The 14016-nt window shown below is 49.6% G+C and overlaps 1 protein-coding gene across 2 annotated transcripts; it reads left to right on the plus strand.

Moving 5' to 3' along the window:
* The first annotated feature begins 258 nt into the window (after positions 1–258).
* Positions 259–13784, plus strand: mtmr12 (myotubularin related protein 12). 2 transcript variants are annotated; one of them, XM_047016620.1, is made up of 16 exons: positions 259–388; positions 1990–2047; positions 2296–2432; positions 2913–2985; positions 3327–3514; positions 3660–3750; positions 4910–5033; positions 5448–5523; positions 8253–8350; positions 8521–8645; positions 9025–9103; positions 9200–9270; positions 9553–9722; positions 9900–10076; positions 10742–10909; positions 11122–13784. In XM_047016620.1, exons 1-16 carry the CDS (start codon positions 320–322, stop codon positions 11797–11799), a joined length of 2382 nt encoding a protein of 793 aa, XP_046872576.1. In that variant the 5' UTR covers positions 259–319; the 3' UTR covers positions 11800–13784. The 2 variants fall into 2 exon arrangements, with proteins under 2 accessions (XP_046872576.1, XP_046872577.1); XM_047016621.1 differs by having other exon boundaries at positions 3378–3514.
* The last annotated feature ends 232 nt before the right edge of the window (positions 13785–14016 follow it).

Below are 14016 nucleotides of genomic sequence, written 5' to 3' on the forward strand. Positions count from 1 at the left end.
GTCAGTTAGATGTGACTTGATTCAGTTATTTAGGCCTAATGCCGTTTCGTGTAGTAAAATATATAAACAAGCTATGTCTCTCCCCCTCCTTCCTCCCTCCCTCCCTCCCTCCCATTGGCTGTAGATACTGTTAACTGGTAGAAAATAGATTGACAGCATCCGCATCCAATAGAACAGTGAGGTCTTATAGCTTCATCCAAAACCGACCAATAGGAGCCGTTTATGGGCGCGGTCAGTTAAATAGCAGGTTCAGTCTAGTAGTGTTTCGAACGACCAACTGTTTGGAGCAGCACCTTTTATTATCGGGAAAGTTGACAATATGTTGAGTTTGGGGAGCGGGGTTGGGAAGTCTGCCAAACCGTCATTTGTTTCGTATGTCACTCCCGAGGTAAGCCGTTTCGCTCATAAATACTCGTAGATGAAAATGCAATGAATTAGCAAGTTTAGTGAAACTACGACAAAGCCTCAATTGCCTAGTTGACGTTTACTGCTTAACGGGACAGGTCCTAGCAATGCTAGCTAGCTAACTGAACTAGCCAGCGGCTGCGTTATCTTGAGTGTATTAACAGCTAGCCAGTTCGTAAACATGAATTTGTAAGGGTGGGGTTTCGGCTAGTCCAAATCTGGCAGTACCGGTTACTCTAGCTGGGGAAAAAAACATCAGTTTCCTCTGTGGACCGGCCGTTTTGAATGCAGTTTTTTTTCCGGGTCCTTGTCTCATTCGAACTGGAAGTGGGGTCCTGTGACAGTGCTGTACTCTCGAGTCAGTGACGCTTGATAGCGCAAATTATGAGACGGACAAGAGACGCGGGGTCAGATTAATTTACAGTGATTTGCTTGAAGTTGAATTACTTCCAATTATTTTAGTGACACCTTAACTACATATGACATAAATTAATTTGACGGGATTCCACATCACGTCCTGTTCCACAAGCTTTTGTGACTCTACTGTGTCTGAACGATTTGATCTTTGACTGCTCGGTTAGATAAAATCTTATCTTAAATGTGCTGAAATGAAAAGCTTGTGCAATATTATAGAAAAGCCACCGTCCTTTTGCCTGTTACAGGTAGGGTAGCCAACATGACCATTTGAAAGGTGGACCTCCTTCCCTCTCCTCGTGACAGGCCGAATAGGTGTGGATTAACAAGCTCTGAGTCAAAGATTCACCTTGCGTACTGATGTGTACCGAACCAGCTACAACTTTCAAGTTTACTAAAAGGCTATTTGAGGACTTCCTTCAAATAGTGTAGCTGTTGTGCCAAGGAAAAGTTTCAGTGTTGTGGAAGAGACACTCTTTAAGAACCTTATTTGTGTCCAAAGTCTTCCAGAGCATAGGTGAGGGGTGCTTTAAAACCAAACTGCCTATTTCTCATGGCCATAATATGCTAAACAAGACACTCAAGTTGAGTAATGTTGTTCAGGGAAGTTTCCTCATATTGAGTCGTAACTTCTACAAAGCGATGGTGTTGCAGTTGGTTCTGCTGATGTCAGACAATCTAACCCTTATCTTGAACTCCCACTGTCATCAGACCCCATGCTGTGTCATCAGACCCCATACTGTGTAACATTAGGGGAGACTTTGTAGCATAGGCTGATGTATCTCAAAGTCTTGTGAAGAGAAGTTAGTGTTCCTGTCAGAAGTGTGGTTGTGAGCTGAGGTGAGGCTCCTGCTCTGCTGTCTGAGGGTGTGGACCAGTAGCCCAGGCTCCTGCTCTGCTGTCTGAGGGTGTGGACCAGTAGCCCAGGCTCCTGCTCTGCTGTCTGAGGGTGTGGACCAGTAGCCCAGGCTCCTGCTCTGCTGTCTGAGGGTGTGGACCAGTAGCCCAGGCTCCTGCTCTGCTGTCTGAGGGTGTGGACCAGTAGCCCAGGCTCCTGCTCTGCTGTCTGAGGGTGTGGACCAGTAGCCCAGGCTCCTGCTCTGCTGTCTGAGGGTGTGGACCAGTAGCCCAGGCTCAACTCACACTGTCTTCTGTCTTGCTTTCATGTAGGAGATCAAGTCAGAGAAGGAACCGTCCAGAAAAGAGAATCTTCCTGTCTTGTTACCAGGTGAGGCTTGACAAACACGCTACATCAGGGGCGGCCATCCCTGGTCCTTGAGAGCCAAAGTCCAACGACCATTCATTAGATTCAGGTGTGCTGGAGCAGGGAACCATCTAAAACATGCAGGACAGCGGCCCTCGAGGACCAGGGTTGGCCACCCCTGCACTACAATTATAACAGAAAGCTGTCCCAGCCACATGTGAAAACAACCTGGCTGTGACAGGTATGTGTGTGCGGTGTGGCTTGTCCCACAGGTGAGGTGGTGTTCTGCAGTGCCAGCACTGTGCTCAGGTTCACGCAGGATGACCTCTCTCAGCGGGGCGTGTTCGGCACGCTCCTGTGCACCAACTTCCGAGTGTCGTTCGTCAGTGACGAGCCATCGGCGGAGAAGGTGAGTTAGCCACGTTCACAAGCACGCACATATGCAACGCACACACAGAAAGCCAACTAAGATGCAACATTTAAAGATGCAAAATGTTAAGCCTTGCTGTACCTCAGAAGCCTCGTATCTTAACCAGACGTAGCCTGAGCCTAGATTGGGGAGGGGACAGAGAGACAGCCCTCCCTCACTGGCCTCCCCCCTCACAGATGTCAGGAACTGAGTCCCCACTCCTGACTGGAGGGTTTGAACCTGGGCCACTTATGTATTTGGCAGTAGTGCAGAAAGTAGCCACTGACTGTACTTCCTTAAATTAAACATTCTCTTGTGAGCTTTCGTTTTCTTATTTTTGGGACACTGCGGTTGAGTCAGTCTACTCCTATCTACTTGAGGGGGAAGTTCGCAACTTCCCCTTGTATAGTTACGTTGTTTCTTGTCAAGTCTTAATGAAGCGTGACTCACCCATCATTTTCGATTTCTTCCGATGTTCAGCCCCAGCACTTCAACAACAAGCTGTATGGAGAAAATGATATTCCTCTATCATGTGTGGACAGCATCTACGGAGGTAGGACTTCAAACCAGTTCTTCCTCCAGCACCAGAGGGTTTATACACGGTACACATGCCATCATGAAGAGGGCGCTGGGCCTGGTCTGTCATCTTCACATGGTCTCTCTGTGTGTGTGTGTGTGTGTGTGTGTGTGGATCCATTCTACTGTATCTAGATGACTTGTGTGCTGAGATGTATGTGCTTACCAAGGAGTCTTTGAGAGTCAATTTAGGACAAAGCTCCTCATGTCTTTTGACCCCATATGTAACCATTAGAAGTCACAGACAAGCTGGCATATTTTTATTCACCTCTGAATTCAACTGTTATTTTTTTGTGTTCATTTGAAAATGACAAACAGAAAAGAAAAAAAAGAGCAGGGTTGTCACGGCGCCCGTATCGTCCCCGGCAGGTTACGAGGACAAGAAGAAGCTGATGACGGGCAGCCTGGTGAAGAACAAGTACCCCTCCAAGATGATCATCCACTGCAAAGACCTGCGAGTCTTTCACTTCACACTCACCTTCTGTAAAGAGGAGGACTCCAAACGGGTACTGCTCTCTCTGCCCCACACTGCACAAGATCACCTCCATATCTTAACTCTCTGCCTTTTTGCTTGGCAGAAGCAGAGGAATGTTCTTTTTTTTTTTTTTTATCTGTTTGGTGTGGTGAGTGATGAGTCTTGTCTCCTGGCAGATCTTCCAAGGCATCATCCACCACTGTCTGGAGCCCAAGTCACTCAAGTGTGTCTTTGCCTTTTCCTACTGTGAGAAGACCTCGTGTCCTGGTGAGTCATTACACTGAACGAAGATCACAAGGTTATGCAAAATTTGCCCTTCATTTCGAGAAAATTATATGTCAACCTTTTTTGACAGCCTGTAAGGCTCTCCTTGCATTGAGAAAGCCCCTTGGTAGCATCACACAGGACCTCAAAACACGGCCACGCTCCAGTGCAAATGAAACATCAGCCCTGAGCTGTCACTTTCCCACCCTGCCGACGAGGCTAATTGTTCTCGTCCATAAAATCTAAAGTAAAAAGCAGCACCACCACAGAGGGAAATTCAATAAGTCTGGGAGACCTCAGTAAAACATGGCCTCCATTCAAAACATAATTAGCACAAAGCTCGTTAAAACATTCCAGCGCTGCAGAAGCAGGCCCACATCCCCGAAAGAGCAACTACAGACCCCCAGCTGGAGAGAGAGAGACCTTTTGGATACACTTTTCCTTTTTTGAAATATATTTTCTGTGGGGGGGGGGGGTTGCATTTTTCATGCTTTATTGGACAGTTTTTTCATGCTTTATTGGACAGTTGTAAGTGAAGCGTGACAGGAAAGGCATGGAGCCTTTAAGACATGCAGCAAAGGGCCCAGACTGATGTCAGACCCAGGCTGCTGTGGTAAGCCCTCAGCCTACACGGTACACACACTCCTCCAGTGAGCTACCGGGGCGCCCCCTCTCCTCCAGTGAGCTACCGGGGCGCCCCCTCTCCTCCAGTGAGCTACCGGGGCGCCCCCTCTCCTCCAGTGAGCTACCGGGGCGCCCCCTCTCCTCCAGTGAGCTACCGGGGCGCCCCCTCTCCTCCAGTGAGCTACCGGGGCGCCCCCTCTCCTCCAGTGTTGTGGTGAGTTCACCCCAGCCTGGTCGTCTCTTGGCATCATGGAGGGCTGGAGGAGCTGCTGCTGCATTCCTTAGAGGCTCTTCTCAGCCTGGTGGTCACGTTGACTTCAGCAAAAGAGGCAGCCATGAACCCCTGGCATGTTAGGAATGGACAGTAGAGAGGGTGTGACAGGGTGGTGTGGGATAACAAAATACTACACAAATCAGTGAACACCATAGCAGTGTAAAGCCTGTGCTTGAGATGCCTGTACATGGATGTGGATAATTGTGGATGGTTGTGGAGATGTCCACAGGGCACAGCTGAAGAGCAGCTCGCTTGTTTCTCCAGAGAAGCAGAGGAAGGAGAGGACGCTGCTGTTCGACAGCATGGAGGACTGGGCGCAGGACATGAGGAGAGTGAAGGGAACCTGCCGGCTTGTCACGGAGAACACCAGCTTTCAGCTCAGTCCAGAGTAGGTACATGTCAGAACATCTGTCAGGAACACGCCAGCATTTCAAACCCACGAATGTGATTGGAAGACTCAACAATACCACTGTCAGCCAGGGTTCATATTTTCTTGTTCTTTTCTTAAGATCAGGGCAATGACAAAAATAACTGAAAAAAACTATCTAGAACAAAATCAATTTTTTGTAAATATCTACTTAGTTTTTTTTTATAAAATCACTACTTCAAATTGCAATCCTGTCATTGGCTGAAATAACTAAGAAAATGTCTGTTGCTTTGGCTGTCAGACCTGGACATGACATGATCAGAGTTGCTAGAGTAAACCATATTTCACCATCACAGCGTTGACATGGAGTTCAACTACTGGGCTAAACTGGCCCAGTGTTTACCAGGGTTACCAGTGTGTTGTGTTGTCCTTCAGGTTACCTCAGGTGTTCATCGTCCCATCAGATGTTGCTGACGAGGACCTGACTGCCTTCCAGGGAAAAGGACTACCAGTAAGTGTCCCCTCACTGTCCTGTCTGAGGACGTGTCCCCTCACTGTCTGAGGTCGTCTCCCCTCACTGTCCTGTCTCAGGACGTCTCCCCTCACTGTCCTGTCTCAGGACGTCTCCCCTCACTGTCCTGTCTCAGGACGTCTCCCCTCACTGTCCTGTCTGAGGACGTGTCCCCTCACTGTCCTGTCTGAGGACGTGTCCCCTCACTGTCCTGTCTGAGGTCGTCTCCCCTCACTGTCCTGTCTGAGGACGTGTCCCCTCACTGTCCTGTCTCAGGACGTGTCCCCTCACTGTCCTGTCTGAGGACGTGTCCCCTCACTGTCCTGTCTCAGGACGTGTCCCCTCACTGTCCTGTCTCAGGACATGTCCCCTCACTGTCCTGTCTGAGGACGTGTCCCCTCACTGTCCTGTCTCAGGACGTGTCCCCTCACTGTCCTGTCTGAGGACGTGTCCCCTCACTGTCCTGTCTCAGGACATGTCCCCTCACTGTCCTGTCTCAGGACGTGTCCCCTCGCTGTCTGAGGTCGTCTCCCCTCACTGTCCTGTCTGAGGACGTCTCCCCTCACTGTCCTGTCTGAGGACGTGTCCCCTCGCTGTCCTGTCTCAGGACGTGTCCCCTCACTGTCCTGTCTCAGGACGTGTCCCCTCACTGTCCTGTCTCAGGACGTGTCCCCTCACTGTCCTGTCTGAGGACGTGTCCCCTCACTGTCCTGTCTGAGGACGTGTCCCCTCACTGTCCTGTCTCAAGACGTGTCCCCTCGCTGTCTGAGGACGTCTCCCCTCACTGTCCTGTCTGAGGATGTGTCCCCTCGCTGTCCTGTCTCAGGACGTGTCCCCTCACTGTCCTGTCTCAAGACGTGTCCCCTCACTGTCCTGTCTGAGGACGTGTCCCCTCACTGTCCTGTCTGAGGACGTGTCCCCTCACTGTCCTGTCTCAAGACGTGTCCCCTCGCTGTCTGAGGACGTCTCCCCTCACTGTCCTGTCTGAGGATGTGTCCCCTCGCTGTCCTGTCTCAGGACGTGTCCCCTCACTGTCCTGTCTCAAGACGTGTCCCCTCGCTGTCTGAGGTCGTCTCCCCTCACTGTCCTGTCTGAGGACGTCTCCCCTCACTGTCCTGTCTGAGGACGTGTCCCCTCGCTGTCCTGTCTCAGGACGTGTCCCCTCACTGTCCTGTCTCAGGACGTGTCCCCTCACTGTCCTGTCTCAAGACGTGTCCCCTCGCTGTCTGAGGTCGTCTCCCCTCACTGTCCTGTCTGAGGACGTGTCCCCTCACTGTCCTGTCTCAGGACGTGTCCCCTCACTGTCCTGTCTGAGGACGTGTCCCCTCACTGTCCTGTCTCAGGACGTGTCCCCTCACTGTCCTGTCTCAGGACATGTCCCCTCACTGTCCTGTCTGAGGACGTGTCCCCTCACTGTCCTGTCTCAGGACGTGTCCCCTCACTGTCCTGTCTCAGGACGTGTCCCCTCACTGTCCTGTCTGAGGACGTGTCCCCTCACTGTCCTGTCTCAGGACATGTCCCCTCACTGTCCTGTCTCAGGACGTGTCCCCTCACTGTCTGAGGTCGTCTCCCCTCACTGTCCTGTCTGAGGACGTCTCCCCTCACTGTCCTGTCTGAGGACGTGTCCCCTCGCTGTCCTGTCTCAGGACGTGTCCCCTCACTGTCCTGTCTGAGGACGTGTCCCCTCACTGTCCTGTCTGAGGACGTGTCCCCTCACTGTCCTGTCTGAGGACGTGTCCCCTCGCTGTCCTGTCTCAGGACGTGTCCCCTCGCTGTCCTGTCTCAGGACGTGTCCCCTCACTGTCCTGTCTCAAGACGTGTCCCCTCGCTGTCTGAGGTCGTCTCCCCTCACTGTCCTGTCTCAGGACGTGTCCCCTCACTGTCCTGTCTCAAGACGTGTCCCCTCGCTGTCTGAGGTCGTCTCCCCTCACTGTCCTGTCTGAGGACGTCTCCCCTCACTGTCCTGTCTGAGGTCGTCTCCCCTCACTGTCCTGTCTCAGGACGTGTCCCCTCACTGTCCTGTCTCAAGACGTGTCCCCTCGCTGTCTGAGGTCGTCTCCCCTCACTGTCCTGTCTCAGGACGTGTCCCCTCACTGTCCTGTCTCAAGACGTGTCCCCTCGCTGTCTGAGGTCGTCTCCCCTCACTGTCCTGTCTGAGGACGTCTCCCCTCACTGTCCTGTCTGAGGACGTGTCCCCTCGCTGTCCTGTCTCAGGACGTGTCCCCTCACTGTCCTGTCTCAAGACGTGTCCCCTCGCTGTCTGAGGTCGTCTCCCCTCACTGTCCTGTCTGAGGACGTCTCCCCTCACTGTCCTGTCTGAGGACGTGTCCCCTCGCTGTCCTGTCTCAGGACGTGTCCCCTCACTGTCCTGTCTCAGGACGTGTCCCCTCACTGTCCTGTCTCAAGACGTGTCCCCTCGCTGTCTGAGGACATGTCCCCTCACTGTCCTGTCTGAAGACGTGTCCCCTCACTGTCCTGTCTCAGGACGTGTCCCCTCCCTGCCCTGTCTTAGGACGTGTCCCCTCACTGTCCTGTCTCAGGACGTGTCCCCTCACTGTCCTGTCTGAGGACGTGTCCCCTCACTGTCCTGTCTGAGGACGTGTCTGGCTGCTATTCTCCTTCTTGAAGCTGATTGGATGAGTTTTTACTGGGCTTGTAAATAGCGGGGTCTGTAACCTTTCTCCATGTTGAACCCTGACGTGTGTTCTGTGTGGTGTGGTGTGTCTCAGATGTGGTGCTGGTCTCACCACAGTGGATGTGCTCTGTTTAAAACGTCCTCCCTGCCTGTGCTGCCCGAGGACACCCTCTCCCAGGCCTACATGGACAGGTTAGGGACACATCTCAAAATCCTTTTCATTTCAATGGGAAATATCTGACATCTATAATGTGGCGTAGCAGCAGTAGAAAACGGGTTTATAAATGTAGCGAAACCAAATCATAATAAGTGTTTCCAGAAGCCCTTCCTGTTGTCTGACTGTGTGTGTGTGTGTGTGTCAGGATGTTGACAGCCGTGGCGGCGAACTACCTGTACTCTGTGAAGACTGAAGACCTGTCTGACACGCTGCCCTCCCTGCAGGACGTCCAGCAGTCATACAACAAGTTCAAGCACTTCTTCCTCATCGGTCAGTGGACCATGTTTTAGGACTGGTGCTCTTTGATGCATTTTTTATGCTATTCTACGGTTTGTAAATGAATTGTGACCTAAAAAAAACCTTGAAAAAAGTGAAGCTGAGCTCACATTACGTCCCTATCGACACTCATATCTAACCTAGACTAGGACAAAGGTTTGGACTGAGCCCCAAAAACTACCACCACAAATGTAATCAGATTCTGTGGGAAACACTGGGGGGGAGAGTGAGAGATAAAGAGAGGGGTGAAGCCAAGGCTGGAATCCAGGCACGTGAAACATTTTCACTTCCTGAAAGATGCTTTACATGTTTGCAGGCAAATGAACCCTTCCATAGATAGTGTTACTTTATTGTTTGGTCGTCCTCTCTTTAGACAATACAACAGAGTTTTGGGTGTCGGATGTGAAATGGTTCTCCTCTCTGGAGAGCTGTGGCTGGTTGGACATCATCAGGTTAGTTTTCTTTACAAATGTTTTGTTTAAGAAATACATTTTATATATTATTTTTTTCTCCTGTGGTTATTTCTAATACCATTCAATAACTTGCAGGCAATGTCTGCAGAAGTCTGTTGAAGTGGTTGAGTGCCTGGAAAAGGAAAATTCTAATGTTCTTATAATGGGTAAGTTATCAAATAATAAATAATTGTAGTACATCTGAGGTGTACGTTTGTTTTCCAACGTGGGTGAGACAGCTTTATTTAATAAATGTAAATATATTTTTATGTTTACATTACATTTAGGCTTGATGCTTTTGTCTAAATCGACTTCCAATTTGAAAAGACATATAATTTCCTCCTTATAAAGTTGATGTGAGGGGGGATAGATGTGCTGTTGTGTCCCACCCATGTATAATGAAAGCTGCGCTCTTGTATTAACGGGGTGTGTGTGTGTGCTGTCTCCAGAGGAGGGGGGGACGGACCTGTGCTGCATCGTGTCCAGCCTGGTGCAGCTGATGCTGGATCCTTTCTACAGGACCCTCACAGGGTTCCAGAGCCTGGTGCAGAAGGAGTGGGTGGCAGGTGGACACAAGTTCCTGGATCGCTGCAACCTGCTCCAGCTCAAAGACAAGGAGGTGAGGGGGCAATCATCCTGCTCACTAACCACTGGTCATCTGTTCTCTCACATAAGGAATGAGAAATAAAATATATGGGTTTTTTTTCTCTCTCCCCTCCTCCTCATCTGTCCTCCTCCCCTCCTCTCTCCTCCTCTCCTCCCCTTCTCTCCTCCTCCCCTCCTGTCCCCCCTCCAGAACCAGGCTCCAGTGTTCCTGCTCTTCCTGGAGTGTGTGTGGCAGCTGCTGCACCAGTACAGCCAGGCCTTCCAGTTCTCTGAGACCTACCTGACCGTGCTGTCAGACAGCACACACGTGCCGCTGTTCAGCACCTTCCTCTTCAACTCCCATCATCACAGGGCCACCTTCCTCAGGGTAACTTTCTCACACTCTTTCACACACTCACATACAGACGCTGTCACTAATATAATGATACCGCTGCACTACTGAACTACCATATGAAGACAGGGGGAAATGTCCCGCTCGACATCTAAAGCACAGCTGTAGTAGACATAAACACTGGTAATGGCATCTCACTCAACTAAGACAAGTTTCATGTGAACTATGTCTGTGTGAGGAGATCTTCCTTAAAGCCCGCATGCCTGGCTAGCTCTGAGCCCTGACGCTTGGCTTGAACAATCCTCCTCTGTCCTGCCTCCCTCTCTGCCTCCCTCCCTGCCTGCCTGCCTCCGTCCTTCCCTCTGTAGCACACTGTCCTTTACGTAACACAGACTGCAGTGTACCCACGCTGGGCACAGCTGGGAGGTGGACTGTGGTCTGCATGCGCTAGTGCTACAGTGTTCCCCCACCCCAGCCCTCCTCTCTGCTAGTGCTACAGTGTTCCCTCACCCCAGTCTCACCCAGCCCTCCTCTCTGCTAGTGCTACAGTGTTCCCTCACCCCAGCCCTCCTCTCTGCTAGTGCTACAGTGTTCCCCCACCCCAGCCCTCCTCTCTGCTAGTGTTACAGTGTTCCCCCACCCCAGCCCTCCTCTCTGCTAGTGCTACAGTGTTCCCTCACCCCAGCCCTCCTCTCTGCTAGTGTTGGCAGGCAGAGTTGCCTCAAGCACAAAGAGGCCCTTTGAACTGTCCTCCAGTGTGGGACTGGTCGGTGCAGTTTGACTGCAAGGCCCAAGATCTCTTCATTAACCCTCTGTACACCGACAAGTCCAAACAGGACCGGGCCACCAGAAAGACACACAGGCCTAAGGTAAATGTGTATTCATTTATCGGACATTTGTCACTTTTTCTTCAAATTGTAGTAGGATGTGCTTGTGTTATATTGGATGTTGTGGTCAAATACTAAATTAGTACAAATGCACACTCGAAAGACCCGACTACATACTTACTTGTCTCAAGGTGTGATTTGAAAAAAACACCCAAATGAAATAAATCCCCCCTGCTGCCGTCTGTGCCCCGCAGCACCAGAGGCAGCTGTCCCTGCCCGGCTGTGCCTTCAAAACCCCTCCCAAGAAGGGCTTCTTCAAGGACGAGACGGACAGCCTGAAGAAGATCCTGCGCGTGCGGCGGGTCAGCCGCTGGATGCTGTCCCCCGACTCCCCCCAGCCTCCCTCCTCCCTCAGGGAGTTCTACGCCTGCTGGCTACGGAGGCCCCTGGACCCCCACGGCCTGCTGCTGCCCTGCCTGACAGGGCCCTCCGTGGGGGTCTGGATGCAGCGCTACCTCCGCTGGATCCACGAGGTCCAGATCTTCGGGGGCGGCCCGGTCACCGTGCTGAGTAAGGTCGCTGATCTGCTTAGCGAGGTGCAGGACCTGCAGAGGGAACTCCAACATCGCTCCTGCAGTACCGCCTCCGACCACCGCAACAACAGCACCGCCTCCGACCACCGCAACAACAGCATCACCTCCGACCACCGCAACAACGGCACCGCCTCCGACCACGGCGCGGCGAGGGGCAGGGTGCTGGGCGAGGCTGGCTCGATGGCTGCCAAGAATGTTGTGCAGCTGTCGTCGTCCTACCCCTTTGTGACGCACAGGAACTGGTCCTTCAAGCCAGCCATCCCCAGCAGCCTGCTGCAGGGGCTGCTGGTGTCTGGGCCCCTGGCCGAGCAGGACGACGAGCCCGAAACTCTGGTCTGAGGGCCAGAGCCACACCCTCCTGGGGGGCAAAGCCACGCCCTCCTGGGGGGCAGGGCTATGCAGTGGGGGTAGGGTTGATTTTGTAACTTGATAAATTGTGTTGTTGGTTTTTTTTCACCTTTTGGATATTGTGGCAGTCCAACACCACTTTGATCAGGTGGGGGTTCTGCCTCAGGAATACAAAGGTCAGAAAGGTGTTTTTCCCCTACTGTATGAAGATGTCACACACATGACATGTGAAGGCCCTCTGAGGCATTTGGGTATGAGCCAGAGTGCTCAAAATGCAGCGATGCAATCCAAAGTTGGCAGGGTTATCCAGAACAAGAAGTTTCATGTAGCACTTGAAAGTTACTTAAAATTACAATTTTGCCTAAGTAGGGTACACACACACACAAAGATCTTTCCCATGTTTTTGGATGGAGTACTGTGGACAGATGTGAAAACTTCGATAATGCCCACTTTTAATAAGAAAGCCTAGAAACAACATGCAAGGTGTTACAACCATTACTGCTGAGATGTGCTGCTTTATTCTTTGAGCCAGGGAACCAGAAGCAACAAGCCAAAAAGTATGTTGGAGCAAATGAGACCAATGTGGTTCTGGACTGCACTAGAAAGGGACTTTTTTCACCTAAAAAAAATGACTTCTTTGACATTCTGTAATATGTATTTTGCCTACAACGATGTTTATGTGGCCTTGATTGTTTCAGGACATTGTCAGTCTTCTTTCCAGAGACTTCCAAAGAAGTCAAATGTTGTTGAGGTCAGAGTACTGTTCTGATATGTTACTTGGATGGTATCCGATTGAAAACTGTGTTTTTATGGTATAAAAAAAACGTTCTTCTAAGATTTTTTTTCTTTTAAGTTGTTGAAATTGATTTACTGAAGAGCAATACAGCTTAGTGCCTAAAGTCATTGATTTCATTAAATGTGGTGGTAAGGGTAAAAAGATCAATATTGAACAGCCTCTTGATAATGGATTGAGAATGATTGTGTACAAGTGTACTCAGATTTAAAATGTTTATTTGATGTTGGCAGTTGGTAAGAGCCATCTGCTGGCTGCAAAAATAACTGCCTTTTACAAGAAGAATGATTCCACAGAGTTTTATAAATAGAGTCGTTTTAGGACCTGGGGCCTGTTCCATGAAGCGAGTTATTGAATAAGCTAGGCGTTGGTCAGAGTACATCTATACTTGTTAATCGTCACTAAGGTGCATTATCCCTGTCAAGATGTTTTGAAGCTGTGGAACTAGTTTATGTGAGGGTGTCAGTGTGTGTCCATCATGGGGGGGGGGGATTAGATCCTATTAACAAACAGGAAACATTGTTAAGAATGTTTAAAGGTGAAGCCATTAGGTGTAGTACCTGTTACAGATTTCTAATTCATGATTACCTTGCAGACTGAGTACCTTTACAGAATCATCCTCGTCTCATGTATACGATAAATGTCACCATATTATCAAGTTTTTCACATATATAGGTATTTACCTTTTTTGTTGTAAATGTATATTTATCAAATTTATTGAAACAAACATTGAAGTATAAGTCAGTTTGTCTTTTTTTCTTTTTTCAAGCAGGTGAGACTAATGGAAATACTGTCTTCACTGATCAATGTTGACACATTTACCATGTTCTTGTATATACTACAGATATTGACATTTCAATATGTAGACTTTCTCGGACCAAAACTGTTGTATTCTTTAACCTGTCCTTGATGCATTTGCCTTTAGCTTCAGCTAGCACTGAAATCCAGAAAAGGAAGGACAACATTGTTTCTGTTATTTCACAGAAAGTGTATCTTTTATATGTCTCTATATAACTTCCTGCACTACTGATGTCATATACTGAAATTCACATTTAAATTGCACTTTTTTGCACTAATACTGCAAATGGATCCAAATTACCAGATAGGCATGACTACAATGCTAATGATTGCTCCCTTGGATTGCAGACGCTAATTCTATGATTAAAGAGTTTTGCGTTTCACATCAGAACGTCAGTATTTAAATTATTTTTATTAGTTATACAGCAACTACGGTCACTCTTAGTTTCCATGGCTAGATTTGACCTTTTACTTGCCTCTTATCTCTTATCAATCACTTAACCACTAATTTTTGCTGAACTGCGGAATGTAAAAATGTAAACGTGTTTTGTGGTGCAATTTGAGATGAAGATTTTTGACGTTAACGTTCATGAACAAAGTTTGTCTATCGCACGATG

This window comes from Hypomesus transpacificus, unplaced genomic scaffold (assembly GCF_021917145.1).
Source record: "Hypomesus transpacificus isolate Combined female unplaced genomic scaffold, fHypTra1 scaffold_42, whole genome shotgun sequence".
In the NCBI taxonomy this organism is placed as follows: domain Eukaryota; kingdom Metazoa; phylum Chordata; class Actinopteri; order Osmeriformes; family Osmeridae; genus Hypomesus; species Hypomesus transpacificus.

Bases quoted from the DNA above. Each gene is read 5' to 3' on its own strand.
- mtmr12 (XM_047016620.1), top strand. From the start codon at position 320: ATGTTGAGTTTGGGGAGCGGGGTTGGGAAGTCTGCCAAACCGTCATTT. The intron at 5,034-5,447 runs GTAGGTACATGT...GTTGTCCTTCAG, and splicing joins AGCTTTCAGCTCAGTCCAGA to GTTACCTCAGGTGTTCATCG. The intron at 9,271-9,552 runs GTAAGTTATCAA...TGCTGTCTCCAG, and splicing joins TTCTAATGTTCTTATAATGG to AGGAGGGGGGGACGGACCTG.